The 25,107-nt window shown below is 35.0% G+C and overlaps 4 protein-coding genes across 5 annotated transcripts; 3 read left to right on the top strand and 1 right to left on the bottom strand.

Annotated features, from left to right (window-relative positions):
* Positions 1-1,750: 1,750 nt before the first annotated feature.
* LOC9324725 (probable protein phosphatase 2C 15) lies at positions 1,751-4,843 on the top strand. Of its 2 annotated transcripts, none has more exons than XM_002888616.2 (10): positions 1,751-2,017; positions 2,247-2,322; positions 2,415-2,742; positions 2,965-3,136; positions 3,242-3,395; positions 3,473-3,536; positions 3,627-3,734; positions 3,830-3,955; positions 4,042-4,277; positions 4,361-4,843. In XM_002888616.2, exons 3-10 carry the CDS (start codon positions 2,512-2,514, stop codon positions 4,584-4,586), a joined length of 1,317 nt encoding a protein of 438 aa, XP_002888662.1. In that variant the 5' UTR covers positions 1,751-2,017; positions 2,247-2,322; positions 2,415-2,511; the 3' UTR covers positions 4,587-4,843. The 2 variants fall into 2 exon arrangements, with proteins under 2 accessions (XP_002888662.1, XP_020890551.1); XM_021034892.1 differs by having other exon boundaries at positions 1,798-2,017; positions 2,251-2,322.
* Positions 4,844-5,610: 767 nt separating this feature from the next.
* LOC9323245 (probable leucine-rich repeat receptor-like protein kinase At1g68400) lies at positions 5,611-8,662 on the top strand. The gene is made up of 2 exons (XM_002888615.2): positions 5,611-7,331; positions 7,801-8,662. Exons 1-2 carry the CDS (start codon positions 5,996-5,998, stop codon positions 8,472-8,474), a joined length of 2,010 nt encoding a protein of 669 aa, XP_002888661.1. The 5' UTR covers positions 5,611-5,995; the 3' UTR covers positions 8,475-8,662.
* Positions 8,663-10,397: 1,735 nt separating this feature from the next.
* Positions 10,398-13,716, bottom strand: LOC9324724. Its single transcript, XM_021033950.1, has 2 exons — positions 12,402-13,716; positions 10,398-11,114 (listed from the first exon to the last, which is right to left on the bottom strand). The coding sequence occupies exons 1-2, from the start codon at positions 12,972-12,974 to the stop codon at positions 10,470-10,472; spliced, it is 1,218 nt and encodes a 405-aa protein (XP_020889609.1). The 5' UTR covers positions 12,975-13,716; the 3' UTR covers positions 10,398-10,469.
* A 3,537-nt stretch (positions 13,717-17,253) lies between these two features.
* LOC9324723 lies at positions 17,254-19,428 on the top strand. The gene is made up of 2 exons (XM_002888614.2): positions 17,254-18,251; positions 18,703-19,428. Exons 1-2 carry the CDS (start codon positions 17,712-17,714, stop codon positions 19,339-19,341), a joined length of 1,179 nt encoding a protein of 392 aa, XP_002888660.1. The 5' UTR covers positions 17,254-17,711; the 3' UTR covers positions 19,342-19,428.
* Positions 19,429-25,107: the final 5,679 nt, after the last annotated feature.

The raw sequence follows: 25,107 nt of genomic DNA, 5'->3' as shown, positions 1-25,107 counted from the left end.
AAAATTTCCCGCCAAATAAATTTCGCCAAAAAATTTGCGCAATCACTTTTCCCGCAAAAAAAAAATTTTGGCGGGAAAAATTTTACAAGGTATTTTAAAGGTTTTTACAAGTGTTTTGGCGGGAAAATTGCGGGATCACTTTTCCCGCCAAAAAATATTTTGTATTTTGTGGACCTAATTTTGTTTCAAATAAGGGTAAAATGGTCATTAAAAATTAAAAGAGTGCAAACTTAAAAATGGACTCTCAAAGGGGGCATTTTTGAAAAGGGGTATTGAAAAAGTGGCATTTTTAACAATTTCTCTAAAATTAATGATTTGGATGTTATAATTTTTAAGAAACTCATAATTTTGTTTATATACGGTTAATTTATATACGTTATTTATAGCAAACTCATATTGGTTTGTTGGCTTATTTGAAAATGTTTAATGATGTGAACTAATGGAACATACATTTGCTTACATTTGAGTCACTAAAGCAATGAACGACATATATATATATATATCCGTTGTTCATATCCCGTTTGTTAGGTGTACTAGTATGATTCATTTTCTTAACTTTGAGTTTTACGATAAAGCTGTTTGTGTACGATGATTTTACGATAAAGCTGTTTGTATAGTTAGTTTGATATGAAGAAATCATCGTTTTACCCACAGCCTCGTCCTCTGTGAATCTCTTGAGGTCCGTCTCGATGAAAGCCTCGACTCCCTTTTTCCCCAATTTCACCGTTGATGCAAAGAAAGAAACATCTATTATCTTGGACTGCACAAAACAAAACTGGACGATATCTTCAGCCCCATCATGGGCACGAAGCAATGAAAGAACAAAGAGTTCTACTCCTCGGACTTCATACTTCTCAAACGGTTCAGGTACATAGAACACAATACTCTGAAATTCAAAAGACACATACATCTCAACTTCTTCCGACCATAATCTCCTCTCTTGTTTGGTTAGGATTTCAAGAGGTTGGGGCTTGGTTTTTGAGAACATCGGCAAAGTGGTCCTCTGGTTAACGAACGCTTTAGCCAATTCAACCTCTAGCGTCATGAGGCCAAAAAGCTTGTTTGGGTCATAAATGCGTCTCTCTATCAAAATCTCGGCTAAAAATTATTTGATACTTTTATTTGCTAAAAATTATTTGATACTTTTTTATAATTACTTGTTACTGAAATACTAATGTTTAAATTATTATTATAATTTTGATTTGATCCATAAAAACTAAAATCCAAAACTTTCCTTGCGACAAAACTCATCAACGTAACATTGGATATTATGTATGAAATAGATATTTTCATATCAAATCTTTTGGATTCAAGTAACAAGTATTTAATTTTGACAAGTAACAAAGCATATCAAATAACTTGCAAGTAATTAAATTTTGGACGGATACTTAATCTAGCAAATACTTGTTTTGGACATGTCAACTGTCAAGTAACAAGCTAACACTTCAATTACTTGTACAAAAGAAACCGAAAATATCTTTAAATTAGCAAGTACTTGGCTTGTCTAGACATGAATTAGATGTTATATTATACTCCTAGAAAAACAGTTGACTCTTAAACTTTTATTCTGTTTTACATTATTGATTAATAATATTAAATATGAGCAAAAAACCACTCTTATTTTTAAGAAAAAAGATTAGTCGAAAATGATTATTACTTAAAATAAATGTAAAAACTTAAAAAGGAATTGCTAATAAGAATCTATGTCACCAATCATAGCCTCGAATGTGGGGTTTTTGTGACAGCTTGCTTTCTCACATTTGGTCAAGCTAGCCATTTTTCTCACCGGCACAAAGTACTTAAACAAACATATCATGTCTTTTTTTTTTTTCTCTTAATCTAAATCCAGTTTTTCCTTAACAAAACCCGAACTTGTTTCGTGTTTGGTACAAAGGAAGATGTTGAGAAACCGACTTGAGTTCTTCTTCTCCTCTTCTTCTTCTTCTACTCATTAAACAAAAAAAAAGTTGCAATCTTTTTCCCTGGATTCTTGTTTGCAACCTACCTATAATTCTGGGTATTTTCTTATTCAGATTCTCCTTAAAGTTCTCCTTTTGTTCCTTAGAAAAATACAATCTTTTTTTCTTTCTCTTTCCCTTGTGGATTTGGATGATTGGGTTTGATTTACAGTTCATTTCTAGTCACCATTACGCGTTTCTTTCTTCTTCCGTGTCAAGCTTTCCTTCTACCTTGGGAGATTCTTTAATACTTATTCTTCCCTTTGTTCTTTTCTGTTTTTGCCTTAGTCAGATCTGCATTTGTTGTTGTCGAAACCAAAAAGGAGGAAGACGAAGAAGACGAAGAAGAACATCGGAGGACTAAGTTAGTTTCTTTCTTCTCTCTTGGAGTAGATATAAAGCTACTTCCTTTTTCCCAAATGACTCAGATTTGCTCTTCTTCAATGTTATTTACAGGTAAAGTTTGTATCTTGGGGGTTTCTTGGCTACGAATTCATGACTTCTTGGCTCAATAAGATTTGAGAGCGTGAAGGGTCTTTGAGAAGTTGTTACAATGGCGTCTAGAGAAGGAAAGAGACGTAATCATCATCATAATCATCATGATGAGAAGCTTGTGCCTCTTGCTGCTTTGATAAGTAGAGAGACGAAAGCTGCTAAAATGGAGAAACCTATTGTGAGATTTGGACAAGCTGCTCAATCTAGGAAAGGAGAAGATTATGTCTTGATCAAGACTGATAGTCTTCGAGTTCCTTCCAATTCTTCAACTGCTTTCTCTGTTTTTGCGGTATATACCTCAGTTACATTGTCTTAATAGTTATGATATATTACTTCTTGAGTCTCAGGACAATCGAAATGCATATTATTAAGTCTTTGTATTGGATCCTAACTGTCTGATGGTTTAGCTAGATGCTTTGTGTGGACAAAAAGCTATTTATGCATTGACTTTGTTTGTGTCATTTGCTTCTGTGTTATGACTGTCTATAGTTTTGTGTTTTTGGACTGTTAGGTGTTTGATGGGCACAATGGAAAAGCAGCAGCGGTTTATACAAGGGAGAATCTGTTGAATCATGTTATTAGTGCTCTTCCTAGTGGGCTTAGCCGTGATGAGTGGCTTCATGCTTTACCTCGTGCATTAGTTTCTGGATTTGTGAAGACCGATAAGGAGTTTCAGAGCAGAGGTGTGTGAATTACAAATCATCTATCGCTCTTTTGATGGATCTTTACTTGTGGTTGATCGAATGAATGAATGAATGATGTGTGGTTTATTCCTCTCTTGATACCAGGGGAAACTTCTGGAACAACAGCAACGTTTGTGATAGTAGATGGATGGACTGTGACCGTTGCGTGTGTTGGGGATTCCCGGTGCATCTTGGATACTAAGGGTGGTTCTGTTTCCAACCTTACTGTGGATCACAGGCTCGAAGATAATACAGAAGAGTATGTACCTGAAATGAAGCTTTTGGTTTTGGATTTTAAATCATAACCTTTATCTAAACCCATCTATCATGATTCAGGAGGGAACGGGTTACTGCTAGTGGTGGAGAAGTTGGCAGGCTAAGCATTGTCGGAGGTGTTGAGGTATGTTCTGTTCTGTTTTATTCCAATTTAGTGTTTCCCATTCAGCGGCAGCTCACTTTCGAGTCTCGGACAAAATATGAAATTCTGTAGATTGGTCCTCTACGGTGTTGGCCTGGAGGTCTCTGCCTTTCAAGGTCTATTGGGGATATGGATGTTGGGGAGTTCATTGTTCCAGTTCCCTTTGTAAAGCAAGTGAAGGTACTAAAATATTCGGTGTTTCCTTATAGACTTGCTATGTCATTTCACAAAGAAAATCTCATACTGTTCTTCACAATTGGTGTATATAATTAAAGCTATCAAACATTGGCGGAAGGCTTATAATCGCCTCGGATGGCATATGGGATGCTCTCTCCTCAGAAGTGGCTGCCCAAACTTGCCGTGGATTACCCGCTGATCTAGCTGCAAGACAAGTAGTTAAGGTAAATGAATTTTCTTAACCCAGTTTCAAATTTGTGTAATCTTTGCTTGGAAAGAAGTGACTATAGATTCATGATTTGTGTTGCAGGAAGCATTGAGAAAAAGGGGACTTAAGGATGACACAACCTGCATTGTGGTTGACATAATCCCACCCGAGAACTTCCAAGAGCCACTGCCTTCACCTCCTAAGAAGCACAACAACTTCTTTAAATCATTGCTCTTTAGAAAGAAATCAAACTCATCTAACAAACTCTCCAAGAAACTTTCCACTGTTGGTATCGTTGAAGAACTCTTCGAAGAAGGTTCCGCAATGCTCGCAGAAAGGTCACTCCATGTTCTCCCTTAAGACTTAGAAAATGGTTGCCTTTGTGTCCTATCTAACAACTTTTCTCTGTTATTACTCGCAGGTTAGGATCAGGTGACTGTTCTAAGGAATCAACAACAGGAGGAGGGATATTCACGTGTGCAATATGTCAACTAGACTTAGCTCCAAGCGAGGGAATATCAGTCCATGCAGGTTCAATCTTCTCGACAAGCCTAAAACCGTGGCAAGGACCGTTCTTATGCACAGACTGTCGTGACAAAAAGGACGCGATGGAAGGGAAACGCCCAAGCGGAGTTAAAGTCATATAGAATGAAAGATGGTAATCTGCATCATCTTGCACACACACACTCTCTATTCGTTCATTATAATTCTTTCTTCTTTTGTTCTTTTGTTGTTACATCTACGCCTCCATTCGAATAAAAATTTGAGTAGACCTGATTCTATATGGATCTGAGAATCGGGTTCGATATAGTGAGTTTGATTGATTGGTATACAATGTGTAAAAGCTTGTGTTTATGCTGAAAACAAAACAGATATATGAAAAGTTTGGATAAAACTCTTTATCTTTGCCATTCTTTAAAATGTTGTTATTTTGTTAGAAGTAGACCTATTGATGTCTATAAGTAACACAAACTATATAGATAAGAATATTGATTGCGTAAGGATGGTCGTAATGTGGAGCCTAGGACAACACGAGTTTCGTATGGTATGATTCAAATACTTTTGTAGGACCTGCACTTAAAGCATACGCTTTATTTTGTTCTCCTTTGGTATATTTTTTCTTATTACTCAATCAACTTATGTTTTTGGAAAAAGGTCAAAAGGCAAAAGATTATTCTATATTCGGATTGTTTTTTCTTTCCAAAACATATTTGAAAATAGTGTATAAATTCTGTCATGAAATTATGGGACTTTGGTACTTTACATATTCATTATATTTTGAAAAAAAAAGATTTGTCATGAAGTTATGGGACTTTACATTCATTATACATATACTAACTTGAAAATAACATAGATTTGTCAGATTTTTAGTAGTAGTATTAAAAAAAACAGTAATGGAATTTGTAAGGTTGCGAAATATACTTGATGGGGAACAATTTTGCTTGAAACAAGCAAAATAAATACATTGTTGAAGCAAAAGCTTAGCTTCTTCTGCTTTATTATGAAAAAGGCCAAAAAGCTCTTATGCAGCGATAAATCAACAATCAAAAAAAGAAAAGCCCCACACATTTCGCTTTATTTACCAGATTGTCCCCTTCTTTGGAAAAAATCAGGCCAAAAAAAAAAAATAAATACAACAAAGAACGAGTTTTGGAATTTGTAAGATTTGATTGACATAGAATTTAATTCTTGGTTACGGAGACTAATTATGAGCATTAATCTTCTTCACATGGTGACCAGTTTAGCACGTGAGAATCACAGTCACGCGTGTGAGCAAAAACACAAAAAAAACCTATACTTTATTACCGTTACGGGGAAAATCAAAACCCTTTGACTATTTATAACCCTTAGTCAAATCTGAAACCGATCGTACGGTCACAGTAAATAGCAAATAAGGGTACATTAGTCATTTCACATCCGTTAAGTTTTTACGTTACTGTTTTGCGTTAATTACGACCATACCACTTTCCTTGTTCTGTCTTGAAGTCCTCAACGCTCGTTTCTATTCCCTCACTTTTCTTTCTCTCGTCTCTGCAAAATTTAACAGAGCACAACAATGGCCAAAAGCTCTTTCTTCAATAAGCATTTGCTTCTCTCTCTTCTTCACTGTTGTCTCCTTTCTTCTTCTTCTTCAACCTCCGACTCAGAAACTCTCTTGAACTTCAAACTCACTGCAGATTCCACCGGAAAACTAAACTCATGGAACAAAACAACAAACCCATGTCAATGGACCGGAGTCTCCTGCAACCGCAACAGAGTCACACGGCTCGTCCTCGAAGACATCGAACTCACTGGGTCAATCTCACCACTAACCTCACTCACATCACTCAGAGTTCTTAGTCTCAAACATAACAGTCTCTCTGGTCCAATCCCAAACCTCTCGAACCTCACAGCTTTAAAGCTTCTCTTTTTATCACACAACCAATTCTCCGGTAACTTTCCTTCATCAATCACTTCACTCACTCGTCTTTACCGTCTTGATCTCTCTTTCAACAACTTCTCCGGTGAGATTCCACCGGATTTAACCAATTTAAACCATCTCCTCACTCTCCGGTTAGAATCAAACCGGTTCTCCGGTCAGATACCGAACATCATCATCTCCGATTTACAAGACTTCAACGTCTCCGGTAACAACTTTAACGGTCAGATACCAAATTCATTGTCTCAATTCCCTGAATCAGTCTTTACACAAAACCCATCTCTCTGTGGAGCACCATTGCTAAAATGCACCAAGCTCTCTAGCGACCCGACTAAACCGGGTCGACCCGATGGAGCAAAGGCTTCACCTTTAAACAACTCGGAAACTGTACCTTCATCTCCAACTTCAATTCACGGCGGCGACAAAAGCACGACGAGAATCAGCACCATCTCACTAGTAGCTATCATCCTCGGAGACTTCATTATCTTAAGCTTTGTCTCTCTTCTTCTCTACTATTGTTTCTGGAGACAATACGCAGTGAACAAGAAGAAACACTCAAAGGTTCTTGAAGGAGAGAAGATTGTTTACTCATCAAGTCCTTACCCAACATCAGCCCAAAACAACAACAATCAGAATCAACAAGGTGGTGAGAAGGGTAAAATGGTCTTTTTCGAAGGAACTAGACGTTTTGAGCTTGAAGATCTTCTCAGAGCATCGGCGGAGATGTTAGGTAAAGGAGGATTCGGGACGGCGTACAAAGCCGTGCTTGAAGACGGTAATGAGGTTGCGGTGAAGCGGCTTAAAGACGCGGTGACGGTGGCCGGAAAAAAAGAGTTTGAGCAACAAATGGAGGTTTTAGGAAGGCTACGTCATACTAATCTTGTGAGCTTAAAAGCTTATTACTTTGCTAGAGAAGAGAAGCTTCTTGTTTATGATTACATGCCTAATGGTAGTCTCTTCTGGCTTCTCCATGGTACGTCGTCGTTTTTGGTTCCTTTCTCTTACTAATTCTGGAAATTAATCACTAATTAGTTGCCTAAGGTTTATGTTTCCATAGGAGTAGAAATTATGGTAAATGGTAGGGTCAAGTGACTCTTAATTCATGGTACATAGGAAATGACATTAGTATGGTTAATTTATTTTTGGACTTAGTGAGAATGAGTTATCATTTTTTTATATGTTAGAAAAATGGTTGGAAAATCATTTTCATGGGGCATTTATTATTACTATATAGATAATGAGAATTTAAGTCTACTAGCATTGGCAACAAGTTGGATAAATAAAGTTCTGATCTGTCTCATTTAACTTGCTCTTTTTGGGATTTTTTTTCCTTTTTGTTTAGTTTCTACTTTCTAGTGTTTGTCTTTACCTAACCATTTGTTAATTCATTGCTTTAGTAAGTAATAAAGCGACTAATTATATATTCATTGTGTTTTGGACAGGAAACCGGGGACCGGGTAGGACTCCATTGGACTGGACCACGCGCCTTAAGATTGCAGCGGGTGCAGCGCGTGGCTTAGCTTTCATCCATGGCTCGTGTAAAACCTTGAAGCTCACACACGGTGACATCAAATCCACCAATGTGCTACTCGACAGATCAGGCAATGCTCGTGTTTCCGATTTTGGGCTGTCTATTTTCGCGCCATCGCAAACTGTTGCTAAATCCAACGGCTACCGTGCACCGGAGCTGACTGATGGTCGAAAACATACTCAAAAGTCTGACGTTTACTCATTTGGAGTGCTTCTTTTGGAGATTCTCACTGGGAAATGTCCTAATATGGTGGAGACGGGTCATTCGGGTGGTGCGGGTGGGGCGGTAGATTTACCGAGATGGGTCCAATCAGTGGTGAGAGAGGAGTGGACGGCTGAAGTGTTTGATTTGGAGCTGATGAGGTATAAGGATATAGAGGAAGAGATGGTGGGGTTGTTGCAGATTGCTATGGCGTGCACGGCGGTTGCGGCGGATCACCGTCCAAAGATGGATCATGTTGTGAAGTTGATAGAGGATATACGTGGTGGTGGCTCTGAGGCTTCACCGTGCAATGATGGGATCAATTCTGCGGTGGACTCGCCGTGCTTGTCCGAGGACACTTGCGGTGGGACTACAAGTCAGTAGTAAGATTCGTTTGCTTAAAAAATGTAAATCACGTGCTTAGAATCTTGACTTTTCATTCTTCTGAAATCATAACACTTCTAGTGTCGTAGGCTTTGTTTTTTCTTTGTTTTTTTTTAGTTTGTAATACGAGGATTATGTGAGTCGAGTGTTTTGGATTAGGGGTAAACAAAAGTTCCATCTTTATTTTTGCTGAAGCTACCCAATAGCAAAAAACATATCGTAAAATTAGACACCAAAATAATGTTTTATGTAGTTCTATTTTTGTGTATTCAACGTAAGGTTTTGCTTTTTAATTTAATATTAATTAACACAATTATAAGTATAGTTATCCTCTAGTTTCTTCTTGCGATCGTCGAGGATTGTTTGTTTGGTGGTAAATTAACCTTACGAACATTAGGTCGTTTATTTAGAACACCGTCTTACAAAAATTTCCTACCGCTAGCTCAAATTAAATGGTATTTTCGAGTTTAAGAATAATGAAACTCTGGTTTACAAAAAAAAAAAGAATAATGAAACTCTTTTTCTCTTCTACATTGTAATTGTTTGAAATTTAATTGATTTGTAAACTATCTTCTTCAAAGGTTGGACTACGAGTTATGGAATCATTTTTTAAGTTAATGTGTGATTGACAAAAAAAAGTAAGGTGGTGTTATTCATGATGGATTTTAATAGAATTGAAATCCAACACTAATCCAGTGTTATTCAACTAATGATTATAAATCTAACGTTAAAATCTGGTGTTATTAGATCTTATACTTCATTAGATTTTAAAAGTTTGGTGTTATTCAATGGTGGAGTTAAAGTCAATTCTTTAAGGTTTGTAAAATCCAGTGTTATTCAAAACTAAAAGACTTGTAAAATCTTTGTATATTAAGTCATTTCAAATGAAACCTCGTTGGAGTTTCATGAGTAAATTATTAGAATCAAATTCCAAGATATACTGTAGAGATTTTGAAATCCACACAAACAGATTCTTAAAACCAATATCAGAAAACAAATCTAAACCTTAAAGAATTGACTTTAACTCCACCATTGACTACTATTTACACCAATCATCACCTAGTCTAGGTATTAACTAAGGATGTGCTTACTCTAGAAAGTCGGGGCCTAAATGAGAGGAACGCCCACTAGAGATGCCTTAAAGTCCGGTCCATTATTAGTATTTCTCCGACGATAGAAATGACTTTATAGAGTTATGTGGCAAGCATGTGCGCATGTTATCGCATAGTATGCCTTGTTTGAAAAATCGCTAGGCGCTAGTCGGGCGCTCGGCATGGGCCTAGCGATTAATCGGAAAATCGGACTAAAATCGGGGATTAATCGGGGATTAGTTTTAGGGTTATTTTAATATTTTTAAAACATATTAATCCAATATTATTTTCAAAATTGCGGTAAACACATAAAAATGTATTTTTGAGACAAATTTTTATGATTTTTATTACAAATTTATGATTTTTATTAAAATTTGAACATAAATTATTGTAAAACATTACAAACTCTCAATTCAAATGATTGAATAACAAAAATAAAAAGTTTTTTTATACTAGCAATCTAAAAATAATCGGGGTATGTAAGATTAGGCGGGGAATAATCGGATTAGGCGGGAAGTAATCGGATTAGGCGGAGAGTAATCGGGTGACTGATTTCTTTAAGGGATTAGTCATTAATCGAGGCGGATAGGGTGGGCCTAGCGATTAAGCGGGGAGTAATCGAGTCTAGGCGGGGATTTTTAGAACAAGGATAGTATGTAACATTTTCGTCTTCTATATAGTATACATAGTGGTAGAGTTACACGATAGTCAACTAAATAAACATAAAATATCTAACATATGTAGTCGTTGAAGCTTGTTTCGTCGGCTGATATTACGGAATTAAAAAGAGAAATAAGTTAAATGCAATGTGTAGATGAATGCAATGCAATATAATACTCCTCATATACAATATTACAGTGAAATTGAAAAATAAAAAAAATAAATGAAAGAAGAATAATAATAATCAGAAATATAAAACAGTACGTGAAAGCCTGAGCAACCGGTCGAGAGCAGTAGGCAAGAACTTACGAGCAAATAAATAACAAATATTCGTCTCTTCTCCATTGTAGAGACACTCACCTCCACTCCTCAGATTCTCCATGAACTCTGCAGTCACCTCGTGTCTAATAAACCGGTTCGGGTGCGGGCCACCTTTCGACCAGTCGACCCACGTGAGAGTCCGGTTCGAGTTGCGATGGTTCAGGCTTGATTTGATGTTGAGTAGTGTAGGAATGTAGTGCTCGTCCGCGTAGCAACCGTGGTGGCAGTAACTATAAAAGAGAGGCCAATATATTCTATCGGAGATGATCTCAAGAGCCATGTCACGGTCCACCTCGAACCACTGGGAGCCTTTGCGCCAGTGGTGTAGCTGGACATGTGGCTGCATTAGAGGGCTATATCGGCCACGTCCAACGCCACCAAGTTGGTCATAGGACTCAACGTGAGTTTGAGTTGAGTTAATGAGGTAAGAGTAAACAGTGGTGAAGTTGAAAAGAGGGATGCATGATTCGGAGAGAAGTACAAATCGTTCGTTTGATATGTCTAATAAAGCATTTGCTAGTAATCTTTGTTCTGCTTCCACCATATTCACATATCCCCAATCCACTCTCTGCATTATCAATAAAGAAAAAAGAAAGAATTTAGAAGAAACCCGCATTGAAAATTATAATAATAGATTGTCAATTATTGAGTATATAAAACCTTTGCAATATGTTTTTAAGCAAAATAAATGTTAAAAACGAAAAACATAATGTCCCACGTTGCAAATGATTTTCATAAAAGTGAAAAGTAGTTTGATGACGCCATGTTTTATATTAAGAAATTTAACAAACTTTGACTACAAAAGAAAGATAGCGATGGACATGACATAATAACCGGAATTGCCGACTCGATCCGTTACTATTCTTCTTTGACCCGAGTTTTTGGGTATTTGAATGCTTGGATACATATGTATACGAGTACACGTAAATATCTCTTATAGATCAAATACTCGAGTACCATAACTTTCTAAGAATCCGACTAATGTACACCCTTAAAACAAAATTCTATTCATATGAGTATGACCGCGTGTAAGAATGGACCAAGAAAAAAAGAGTCGTCATCGTTTGAGAGAATAAAATTCCAAATTGTTAACCACACCTTCCGTAGAAACTTCCTTATTAAGAAGTTCTAAAAGAGACACACAAGCCGCCGTTAACAAAAGTCACATCATAAGAGAAGATTGATGAATCATACCTTGAGAAAGTCAGGGAAATAATTACGTTTGTGCCAAATAAATTAATCAAGCACTAATAAGTAACACTTTTTTATTTATTTACGGGTAATACATGCGTTGGTGCCTCAAATACTTGTCGGCAAAAACGATATGTTTTAACTAATGAAGAGACCATGCAATACTTTATATTTTTTTAAAAAACGAAACCATGCAATTTACTGTATTATATTATTTGATAGCACTGGCACCGACGGACCACAACCAATTGCTTGATTAAAGGTATAATAGTTTATTTAACCAAAAGCAAACCGTAATGTGCAAGATAATCTACATTCTCTTCACAATCTCTTAGGAATTTTATTCTTTTTAGTATGAGATTTTTGTTCGATAATTACTCAATCATAGTCAGAGCATGTTTACAACAAGAGCACACAGTTTTCGAAAATTCGAAAAATGTAGTATAAGCTTTTGGCATACCTTTAATTTATAGTTTTGATTTATATATGCATTATTTTGTTATATGTTAGGACAAAATGGTGGCTAGCTTGAAATTTTGACATTTTTTAAGACTACTAAAGTCACAACATTATAAATATTATACCATTTTTTCCCAACGTAATTTCACAAAAAAATTAAAATCATAAAGGAAAACACAAATATTGGAGTTTGTAGGAAGCTGACCTTGCTTGGAATGTGGCGGCCATGGAAGACGGAATCTTCGGGATCGGACTGGTTATAAGAAGGATATGAGTGAACGTAGATAGTAAAAAGATGTTCATGCCCTCGAAAGAATCTCTCCCACAGACGAGCTAGAGGTAAATGACCCTTTGTCATGAACATGAAAGCAACCTTTGGTGTTCGAGGAAAAGGGTAATTCTTGATCTTAGGTGCCATAGAAGCTCTCCATAGAAGCTCTTCGTCTTCCATGTCGTGCATAAGCTTCTCTGGTGGCTTGATAAAGCGTTCGAGCCCATCAAGCTCTAGCTCAGATGGAGGAGAAGGAGGAGGAGGAGGAGGAGGAAGAGAGTTGACGAGGAAGAGCTGAGAGATGCGTTGGATGCTGAGTGAAGAAGTGGAAGAGAAGTCTTGTAGAGAGGAATGGAGAAGGATACCGAAGATTATGCCGCAACAGAGGATAAGGGAATACGAAAGGAGATTGAGGAAATGATGGTATTGAGCATTGAGAAGCTTTGTTGTTAGAGATGGTGATGAAGAGGAAAATGATGATGAGTTTTGATCCTTTTGGTTCTTCATTGAGACAGAGACAGAGAGAGGATCAAGAGGAGTTCCAAAAGAATCTTTGTTGTGTGCTTGTGATGTTCCAAAAGAGGAGTGAATGGAGAAGGAGAGACAAGTTCTTTGCTTTAAGGGCAAGAGATACGATACCGCTTTTACAAGTGGAGAAAATTTCCTAATTTGAGTTTTTTTTTTTTTTTTTTTTTTGAGTTTTCTTTTCTTTAGGGTCAAAATGTAAATTTTGGGGTTGAAACTTGAAACCGTGGAATTTTCTTGTCGTCGAAAAAAAGAAAGAACTTTATATAAGATGTAAATAGTAACAGTGGAATCTAATAGAAAATTGAATTTGGCAGCTTTTCATGCATAATTGTTGGTGATTTCTCTTGAATTACAAAATTGGTTAATTAGTGGAATAACTGAAATTTATAGAATTAGCTGATACAGTATCTTAAAAACTTTTGAACATAAAATATTAAAAGGACATAAATTTACCATTATAAAATAATATAAAAATTAATGTAACATTTAAACATAAACTTATCATGTGGCTTTTCTTGAAATGAAAAATAAAATCAAAATCATTAAATATGTATTTAACAAAACCAAAGAAAAGGGAAAACGTCGATATGTCGCGTGAAGTTTTTTCTTACAATATTCAATGAAAATAAATGCTAATCCGCAAGTGCTAATAAGTTTAGGGAAATAACGCTGGACATTTTAAAGATTAACATAAATAAGTTGACGTTTTTTTCTTTTCATTTAGTAAGTAACGCGTTTCAGCATTTTTCAAATTTGAAGTAATTTTTTGTTATCATTTGTAACCATACATTTTCATTTACTATTATAAGAACTATATATAAATAGCATTTGATTTTTTTTTTTTTTTTTTTTTTTCGGCAAAAAATAGCATTTGATTATGTTTGTGAAAACCTTGTAAGTGCTAATAATTCTTCTTTATATCAATTGCAGGAAATGCCACTTAAAGTACTCGGAATAACAATAAAAATTTAAAAAGTTAAGAAAAATTCATAGTAATTAGCTTACTTTGACCTTGTGGATCGTTTTGTAAGCTATATTTTTCACCACTCGACGTATTAAAATGGTACATCTTACACTTAGAACAATGTATGAGCTGTTATAAATGTGAAACTAGATCTTGTCAATAGTAACTTCCTAATTATTCACTACCGTTTGTTTCATCTTAAATTCGCAATGGGACAAGGACAACTCTATTTTTTGTCAAAAAAAAATTATAATCAATATTTATGTATAATAAACTGTTGTTATTATAATTAACCATGAAAATATCCATTGCTATTGAAATCTTCATATATCGCTCGTATGAAATAGTCTAAAAAATTAAGTAGGTGCCGTCCAAAAAATAAAATGAAATAGTTCGTTATGGAAAAAACTTATTCTCGTATATGAAACCCAAATGAGCCTGATCACATATATTTTGTTGTTTTTAACTAAGCCATCATTACTCGTTTTAGCCATCACTATTCTTCGTCTAACATGACGGTTCTCAATGATTCAATTTGGAATCAGTGGCGGAGGTAGTGCTCTACCATGGATGTCAATTGACACCGATGGATTTTTAAAACCTAGTTTAATTTGATTATTCATTTATAAATTGACCCCATTATAAAATAAAATTTGACCCCCATCAAATTTTAATTTAAGAAACAACCACTAAATATTATATATCAAAAAGAATTATTATATTTAAACTCATTACAAATAAATTTTTAAAAAATAAAAAATAAAAATATTTTCATTAAAATGAGTTCAACCTAATTATCACTATTCTTTGGCTACTTTATGATTTCTTTTTCTTTTTCCTCTATTTCAATTAACGTTATCCATTGAAAACCATATTGGAAATAAAATTTTAAGTTAAAATTTATATACTTTTTAGTTTGACGTGAACCGTTTTGATGATTTTGCTCATATATTACAAAGACAAATATGCCTCATTTTTTATTTATCGACTTTTAAAACTATTTTTGATGTTTTAATTTGCAATTGCAACAGTTGAAAGAAATTTCTCTACTGTGAATATTTTGAAAACGACTTCACGTAATCGTATCGTTGATACAATTTCAAATAACTTTCTAGTTTTTGAATGAAAATACGTAACATTGTGACAAACAAAAAAATATTAAAGCATTTACAAGATAGAAATAATTCTATAATAGATGTCTAAAAATTATATTTTGATTATATTTTATTTTTTAATAAATTATATATTTTCTATATTAAAAACAAATTGACCCCTAAAAATGCAAAAACTTTGCACATTGTTGAAAGCTGGAAAAGCTGTTGTGATTTTCTAATCCGTGTGCAAACACTTTAAAGTAGCACTAAATTATAATTTATCATTTATAAATTACGCATTTTGTGTATATAGTTAATGTTTAAATAGTATAATATATGCTTTGTATGAACGGCCTCATAAAACTGTTCTTCGGAAATTTTTTTCTTAATTAGAAATACATAATAAACTTTTCAATTTAATTACATAGGCTAAATCATTTTCACTCACATAGTCACATGGATCATTTTTTTTTTGGCATCCATGGACAGAACCGACCCATAGCATAGGTATTTGCTTGTAGCCTTTAATAATATATATAATTTTCGGCCTTAGTTAGATATGTTTTTTAGAAAATATGCAAAAATAACCCATTTTTTTATTTGCTTGTGGCCTTCAAAAACTTAGAGTCGGCTCTGTTCATGGATCTACAGTTTTGTAAGAATTAAGATATAAACCATGAAAAAAATCTTATGACCTTGAATGGTTGTGGTTTTTCAAATGGTTTTTAGATTTAGTTTCTTCAAAAATCTATTTTATAACCATTTAAGATTTTGGTAAAAAACGATCCCTAAAAATTAGGGAATCTAGATTCTTACAGTTTTTACTAATTTCTTAATAAATCCAAAATCCTACTTAATTGAGTTTTTGGGAATTTGTTCTACGAAATTTTTTCATTATTTTCCATTTGTTTTTATTTACTTTTGTAAAGTCTAAAAACCAAAAACTAAAATCTATAATCTAAAAACTAAAATTTATAATCTAAAAACCACTTAAAATCTTCGAAACATTCATGGCCATATCTGAGATACATGAGATTAATTTTCTAACAAAAGCTTTTAAGCAATTTGTTACTTTCATTTGAAAAAGAAAAAACACACACAAAAGAGTATTTTGTCTTGAGAGAAAACATAAGAGACTAAATATCCGAATGAACAAGATATATGTTGGTGTTATTTCAAGATGATTTAAAATTTAAAATTTACTATGAAGGATCCCTTTTCATATAGTGAGCTTGGAAGCTCTAATATGTACTGGATTTAGGATATTTCTGTATATTTGTTTTTCTTATCAGGTAATTCTTTTTATTGGGTATTGTGGTGCCCAGTGGCCAGTGCCCACTTATGTAATTGTTTCTCCATTTTATTTCTTGATTTTACTGTCTAAGTGGTGGTTGGTTCTCTATAAGAGTTGGTATCATGTCTATAAATTGCATACTATAAACGTCAGGTAAATGAAATTCACATCTTTGTTCTATAAACATTGGATTCTAGTGGTTTTAATAGCAATCTACACGATCCTGCTTATACGGCCGCGTCATTTTCATTCTGGTAAATAAACTTACTCCAATAGTTACGAAAAATCCAATTTAGGTTTAACTTGTAGTGCTATAAGCTTCATATCGTTTTCATTACGATCTTATATATATTTTTTATACAATGAAATTGTTGCAAGCGTTAAGCAATGTAAACGTGAACGTTTCAAGAATGTATGGTGAACGATTATGGAGCCGGACCAATGAATTTTGGGGCCCAGTAGAATTAAGAAAAAAATAACATCATAATTTTCATAATATTAAAAATAATCAATTTAAATAAAACTATTATTTTAAAAGCATATTACAATTATATCCTTTTAAAAATAATAATAACTTATATACCTTATGAAAAATAATTTTTTTATGGTTTTTTTTTCAAAAATTATTCATCAAACTTGCTATTTTTTCTCATATTTACAATAATTTATATATATATGTATAACTAAAAAAATATTTACTTGAAGCCCCTCTAAAGTGGAGGCTCCATTAAAATGTTTAATCACCATGTGCTCAAGTCCGACTTTATTACCAGAAAACAATGTATATTATTGACAGATATGCAACAAACCTATGGGCAAAAAAGAAAGAAAGGTAAACCATATAGGTTTACTTAAAAGCAAGAAACTTAAACTTGCGACCAAAAAAAAAAAAAAATATCGATATATAGTATTAATATCCACTTATAACAAGGAGATATGGTTTTGGGAAAACAAACTGAAATAAAAAATATTGCATGGAAATACATAAAATAGTTCTTTCAAAGACAAAGATTGGTTAGTCTACTCCCATCAATTTTTGTAAAAGTAAATTATTATTGATGTAAGAAAATTTGTGATTTTAGTTTAAAGAATTAATGCTAGTGAAAGAGTACTAATAAGATGCTACATATATAACCAATTGATTTTGCTTGGATCATTAAAAAACTGTCTCAAAATGTTATACTCCATTGCGTGTGTATTTTTTATTTACGACTTCATCTTTCACGCCACAAGATCTCCAATTTTACTTGCTCTTCTCCACTTTTTCACCTCATTCCAACTAGGAAGTAAGATCCATATATCTTCTTTTAACCCTTAAAACATTGAAAACAAGAATTCTCCTACACATGTACCGGTAGTTGGAAATGCCGACCCAAAAGGACCAAAACTCACAATTATCTCTACTGATAGAGCTTCTCAAGAAACTACTCAACCATTTCCACAATCTCCTTTTGTATTTCCCCATCCTCTGGATCACCGTGATAGTCGGAATCATTGTTTATTCCTCTCTACAAGCAATATCTTCGCCTTCTTCGCTAACCGTCCAAAGTGTCTCCCAACTCTTCTTTGTAACCTCTCCTCCTCCTATTCCTTCTCCTTCATTTCAGGAAAATGGGCTCGAAAAGTTTCTGAAGCCAACGAAGAACATCATGCACGGAATGGAAGACAATGAGCTTCTGTGGAGAGCTTCAATGGATCCCAAGATCAGAGGTTACCCTTATCCTAGAATCCCAAAGGTTGCTTTCATGTTCTTGACTTGGGGACCTTTACCTTTGGCTCCTCTTTGGGAAAGGTTCTTTCGTGGGCATGAAGGTCTTTTCACTATCTACGTTCACACCAATTCGTCTTACGACGAGTTCATGCTCCAAGGCTCTGTGTTTTATGGCCGCCGTATTCCAAGCAAGGTCAGCTTAGCTTCCCACATTATTAAGAAATTTATTTTTGATAAAAATTTAAAAGGTTAAGAATTAATTTGATAAATAAGTTTTATAGATATATACATAATAAGCAGCCCCGTCTCTACCCCATGGCAGATTAGGCAAATGTCATGGGTCCACTACCAATTTCAAATATTTTCTTAAAGATAAAAGGCCCAATATTTTCAAAAAAAATTTTTACTAAAAAATTTTGAAATTTTTTTGGTTTTGCCAGAGGTCCCATGACATATTGAGACGGGACTGATAATAAGTAATATGTCTCTATATATAACGGACCGAAGTGTACCGTTAATTAAATGGTTTGTAGTAAACTACATAATTAAAAATATAAGACAAGTTATCTTAAAAAAAAAGCTTATATTAGTACACTTTAAAACTTTAAAATCAATCCAACGTCATTAATAATAAACGCATGCAGAGAGTGGATTGGGGAAACGCAAACATGGTAGAAGCAGAACGAAGGTTACTAGCAAACGCTTTATTAGACATCAACAACGAACGTTTTATTCTTCTCTCCGAATCATGCATCCCTCTCTTCAACTTCACCACAATTTACTCTTTCCTCATCGACTCCACTCAAAGCCACGTCGACTCCTACGACCTCCCCATTGGCTGCGTCCGTTATGACCGCCGCATGTATCCTCACATCCACATGCATCACTGGCGCAAAGGCTCTCAGTGGTTCGAGCTAGACAGAGCCATGGCCCTTGAGGTCGTCTCCGATACGATTTACTGGCCAATCTTTAAAGCTTACTCTCGCTACCCCGACGAGCACTATATCCCAACGTTATTCAATATGAGGCTGAGGCTCGGGTCGCGAAATGCCAACAGGACGCTTACTTGGACAGACTGGAGAAAGCGTAGGGCTCACCCGAGGTTGTTTGGTGAGTGGGAGGTCAATGTGGAGTTCTTGGAGTGGCTAAGGATGAAGAGTGTTGGTGATTGTGAGAAAAATGGAGAAAATAAGATAAAATTTTGCTTTCTCTTTGCTCGCAAGTTTTCGTCGACTACTTTGGATAAGTTGCTCCGGTTAGCATCTACCGTCATGTATTTCTGACCTCTCTTTTCATCCTTTTTTTGTTATAGGTGTGGAATTTTTTTAATACATGGATATGTAATAAATTAAAATAGATATCCAATTTGTTTTATTTATTATTTTATATGCTTTTAACTTTATTACAATTATATGTATATTTAGTTGTATATATGGAGTATCTAAACGACTAATGTGTATATATGATAATTCAGTCAAAATATAGAATTTCTGCTAATTATAATTGTAATAACAAATGATTAGCAAATAAAAAACATATAATTAACGTCTAATAGTAGTGAATGTTTGAGTGGTGGAACCGATATTAATCAACGCGTTATTCTAAATTCACTTAATAGCTTTCTATGAATTAGTTCCAAGTATTTTTGTTTATTTTATAAAAATCCAGATTATAATTAATACAGTAAAACCTCTATGAAATAATAATATTATGATCAATGAATTTTACTAAATTTTATTAATTTATCGTGTTTATTAATTTATAGAGGTGATATTTATGCCAAATTATCAATTTAGAATTGGAAAAAATTATTAATTTAACGAGGTATTAATTTACTGAATATTAATTTATAGAGGTTTCACTTTATCTGTGAAACAAGTTTTAGTCTCTTTCATTAAATATAGATGCTGATAATTTTTTATTTTTTTTTGTCAACCTGATAATTTAATTTTTAGGGAAAAAAAAACAAAAATTAAATAAAGATGATAAGGAAATAAGTTCATGGACATGGACATGATCGGTTAAGGAAATACGAGATCATGTCCTTAGATCTATTAGCATTCCGTTTTGTATCCATAAATTCGATGAAGTAAAAATGGTAGTTTATGGATGAAATAAGTTTGGTTGGAATTTGGATAAAGTTTGTACACCTTGAAGATGTTTGTCTTTATGTTCATGTAGTTTACGGATGAGAGAATAAGTTAAACCCTTGTATGAATTAAAATGTGTATTGGAATGTTATTATTGAAATATGTATGCTAACACAGGAGAAGTATTTAATAAGAGTTGTGATGTTGTATAATGTATAGTATATAACTAGTAAGTCTAGTATTCGTTTTTTTTTTTTTTTTTTTTGGTTGGCAACTATGATTCTCTAATAGCGAATTTGGTTTTACCTCTATTTAAATATTCACAGTTTGAAGTTTGTTATATTTGCAAAGGAGAAAAGAAATTTAAATTCTGAGCTAGGATTTTGTTTTTCATTTTATTTTAAAACAATTATTTTCATTTTAATTATCTTCCTCGTATGCTTAGCAAGTTTCTCATTAAGACAATAATCTCTCTAAAATCAAGACACACGCGTTCTAGTATTTTGCCTAGCAAGTTTTCAAGATGGAGACAACTTCATCCCAAGTATTCATAAAGTTTGGCCTCTCACCTTTTCACAAAAGAAAATCCAACATTTTAAAATCTTTTTTCCTTTTAAGTTAAAAATGTTAGATTTGTGACTTTACATGGTTTACAAGATAAGGATATGTGAGGCACCTCCCTAAATGGTCTTAAATTAGTAAGCAACATCTAGAAAACTAAAGCGAAACTGTAAACCTCAACCTTGTGATTATGGTGCCTTTTTTTCTTCCCAATTTCGAGCTGCTCACGACTGCATACCTATGATACAAAACATAAAATCTTTAATTTGATATTTTCTGCGTAGAAGATTTCATGTTTTGTATTCAGAAATATAAAGCCGTGTGCCCCTCATAACTAGAAAAAAGCATTATGATCACAAGGCTGACGTGTACAGCTTTGCTTTAGTCTTATGGGAGTTGCTTACAAAAAAAATACCATTTAGCGTAGTGTCTCACATCTGTATTTCATATACTGCAAACAAGGTAAAATCACAAATCAAATATTTTTAACTTAAAAGAAAGAGAAATTTTAAAATCTATGATTGTCTTTTCTAACAAAGTGAGAAATTTAGCCTTATGAATATTCTAGATGAATTTGTCTCCATCTTAGAATCTTGCTGGGCAGAATACTCGAATGCTCATTCTAAATTTAAAGAAACTACTATCTTATTGGAAAACTTGTTAAACAGTTGTGGTCAGATAATATTAGTGATACGATACTATCAAACGAAGAAGCTTATCGTGATGATGAAAATAATTATCTAAAATCGATTTAGATAAAAAAACAACAAAAAGAAAACAAATTAGAGTTTGTGTTCTCTTCAGTTTAGATGAGAACGAAGATGTCAACTAAATGTTTTTCTTTTTACTCTTCGAAGGCGAGAGATCGCTTATTTATTTGACACCCTCGCCTTCAAAAACCTAAAACCCCCGTTTATGGACGACGTTGTTGAAAAACAAAGTGTGTCCCGATTCTTATATAGATTGAGATATCAAGAAAATAAGGCATATTAATTAAAACTTTCAAAACTATAGTCAAATAATTTATCATAAAAACTTTCAAAACTAAAGTCAAATAATTTATGATATTCCCATAAACCGATTCAATTTTATTCAAAGTCAAAAAATCCATATATGAATCATTATGATATTACGAGGAAAACAATTGACCATTATAATTAGGCATGTCATTCAGTTTTTAGGTTTAGTTTCGTACGGTTTTTTGGAATTCAAATTTTTGGATTTTAAAAATAGGTCGCAAATAGAACCAACTTTTATTTTAGTGAAGTTAGGTTTAGTCCAAGTTCGGATTCAGTTAGATTTTAGATAAAATTTAGAATAAAAACAAAATAAATAATTATTCGAGTTCATACTATGCAGTCTAGTATTTTTATATATGGTTGATAAAAATATCAAATTTTCATGTATTACAGTTTATTCAGATAAATTAGTTTAGTTGCACTAAATTCAGGTTCGGTTTGGATAATTTGGTATAAAACTTTTTATACCGTTTATGTTATAATAAATTTAATTCGGATTTAAACTGATGGGTTTCAGTTTGTTGGTTTTTTTTACCACCACTAATCAATATTTTGTGATAGAAGTTAATATACAATATATAACTTAGTTAGGTCCACACGTTTTATTCTTCCTTCTGCATATGTTCATGCAATATATTTTCTTTCATATGCATCTCCATTCTCCATCCTATGCTAATAAAAATTTTGCGTTGGATTTGGTCGATACTTTATTAGTTCCTAAATGCGTTGGTGATATTTCCATATCATTAGTCATCTCTCTCACTTTTTTTTTTTTGGTAAGAGATGGGGGACTAGTCCCCCGTTTATTAAAAATTAAAAGGAAAAATTACAAACGGACTTGTCGTGGGCGCGTAGACCCTATGACATCGTCACTAAACAAAGAATCCACTACAATAGGAACAACATCAAAAAAATGAAAGCCAACCGGCAAAGAGAACGCATAGTTCGCTAACCCATCCGCAAGATGGTTAGCCTCCCTATACACGTGTGAAATTCGGACTATCCAGTCTTTCGATAAAAAGCCATGGCACAAACGTACCAGGAAAGACAACGGGTGCATTTCACTAACCCCTGTCTGAAGAAACCCAACAACCAACTCCGAGTCTACTTCTAACTCCACCCTTGTGACACGCTTCTCCCAAGCAATATATAGTCCGTAGTAGACACCCCACAACTCCGCTAAAGGTGCCGAACAACGACCTATATTTAGTGCAAAACCTCCGCACCAACCGCCATCTCGATCCCGTAACACTCCTCCTGCTGTCGCTAAACCCGGATTACCTCTCGAAGCTCCATCCGTATTAAGCTTAACCCAACTCTCCTGTGGAGCTACCCATCCGATCATGGCTTCAATCCGGCCTACCAAACTGCCGTTTACTTTATTCTTTTCATTACCCAGTGTTACTTCCTTAGCCAAATCCTTGATGAAGCGAGTTCTGTCCCTGCATTTACCCATGTTCCCAAAGACGTTATCACACCTCCACTTCCAGCTCCACCACACTGCAACCGCAAACATCGTAGCCCAAGTACTACCTTGAGTCTCTCCATCGTCTCCCAAGTTCTCATAAACCCATTCTATCAAAGTTGTGGAGAAAAAAGTATTTCTCCTCCGTCGAGGCAGTATACGAACCCATATCCCATTCATAGCCGGGCAATCTCGGAGTATATGCAAGATTGTTTCAACCCCTCCTTTGCAGACTTGACATATCTCCGAATCACATAAATGTCTCCGGTATCGCTTCGCATTCGTCATAACCGCTTGATGTCCTATCAACCAGAGAAAAACCCGCACCCTCTCCGGTGCCACCACTGTCCAGATCCGTCGATAGAACTTCTCCATATTTAGTTTTGGTTCGTCGTCTCGTGACAGTCGGGAGTAGGCGGAACTAACTGAAAAGTTTCCGTCCTCACTATCACCCCAAGATAAACGATCCCGTGCACCAGTGACGTGGTCAAGCACGACCGATGTCAGCTCAAGCTTTGTGTTCTCCGAAACATATGGCGTGATGCTAGCCATATCCCAACCCGAGCCATCTCTCCAAAGATCTCTAGCTAACATCGATTCATACCCATTTGGTAGCTCCACATCAGCATCAGTAGCGAGAATCTTTTTGAATAACCACCGGTCCATCCAAAATCTAATTTTTCGACCATCGCCTAATATCCAACTTTTTCCTGGGAGCACAACCTCACGCAGCCCTGTCATTACACTCCGCCAAGTCGATGACCAAGTACCTTTCGAAACCAACCACGACTCATCTTGAACGTCCCCAACTTTATATTTACTCATCACCAGTCTGGCCCAAAGACTTCCCCTATCATGAAGTAACCTCCAACCAAGCTTAGCAATGAGAGCTTTTTTGTGCCGTCCGAATCCCTAAACCACCTTCTCCTTTAGGCTTAGTGACCGTATTCCAAGCTACCAAATGCTGCTTCCTGTGATCCGGTGAGCTTCCCCACAGAAAAGATCTAGCCACCCGATCCAACTTGTCTAACATTGATTTTGGTAAACATATAGTACTTATTGCGTGAACTGGAATCGATGTTAAGACTGCCTTTGTCAGCGTTAACTGACCCGCAAGGCTGAGAAAGCGACCCTTCCACCCCGAGAGTCTCGAAGCCATCTTCTCAAGCACCTCTCCAAACGTATCTTTATTAATTCGCTTTTGTAACACGGTCATGCCTAGATATTTTCCCAATTCACGTGTAGATTTAATCCCGCTTTCGTCACTAATAAGTTTCTCCAAATCACGTGACATGTTATTAGAAAAAGATATTTTCGACTTCTCGAGACTCACCTTCTGACCCGATGCGCTACAAAAGTTCTCCAATACCCTCCTAATGATCCTTATTTGTGACACCGATGCTTCCGCAAACAAGATAAGGTCATCCGCAAAACAAACATGAGAGAGCTTCGGACCGCCTTGAGAGATAGAAATCGGCTTCCACTCCTTAGCTATAATAGACCGCTCTATCATATGGCACAACCTTTCCATGCATAAGACGAACAAATACGGTGACAGGGGATCCCCTTGTCTAAGCCCTCTCATTGGCTGGAATGGTGTCGTTCGCTCTCCATTCCATAGTAAGTTCATAGACGGGTTACAAACACACTGCATAATCCATCTAACCCATTTGTCAGACAACCCTACCGCTACCAACGTATCTTCCAAGAAGTCCCATCGGATCCGATCGTACGCTTTTTCGAGATCAAGCTTCAAAAGCATCCAACCTTTTCTCCCCTTTTTCCTTCGCATCGAGTGTACCGCCTCTTGTACAACCACAATATTATCAACACTGAGTCTGCCTGGTATAAAACTCGATTGGGCTGGCCCCACCAACTTATTCATCACCCCTTTCAGCCTTCCAACCATAGTTT

The sequence above is a fragment of the Arabidopsis lyrata genome, assembly GCF_000004255.2.
Source record: "Arabidopsis lyrata subsp. lyrata unplaced genomic scaffold ARALYscaffold_2, whole genome shotgun sequence".
Lineage (NCBI taxonomy): Eukaryota > Viridiplantae > Streptophyta > Magnoliopsida > Brassicales > Brassicaceae > Arabidopsis > Arabidopsis lyrata.
The sequence above is the reverse complement of the archived record's forward strand: the minus strand, read 5'-3'. Positions and strand labels throughout refer to the sequence as shown.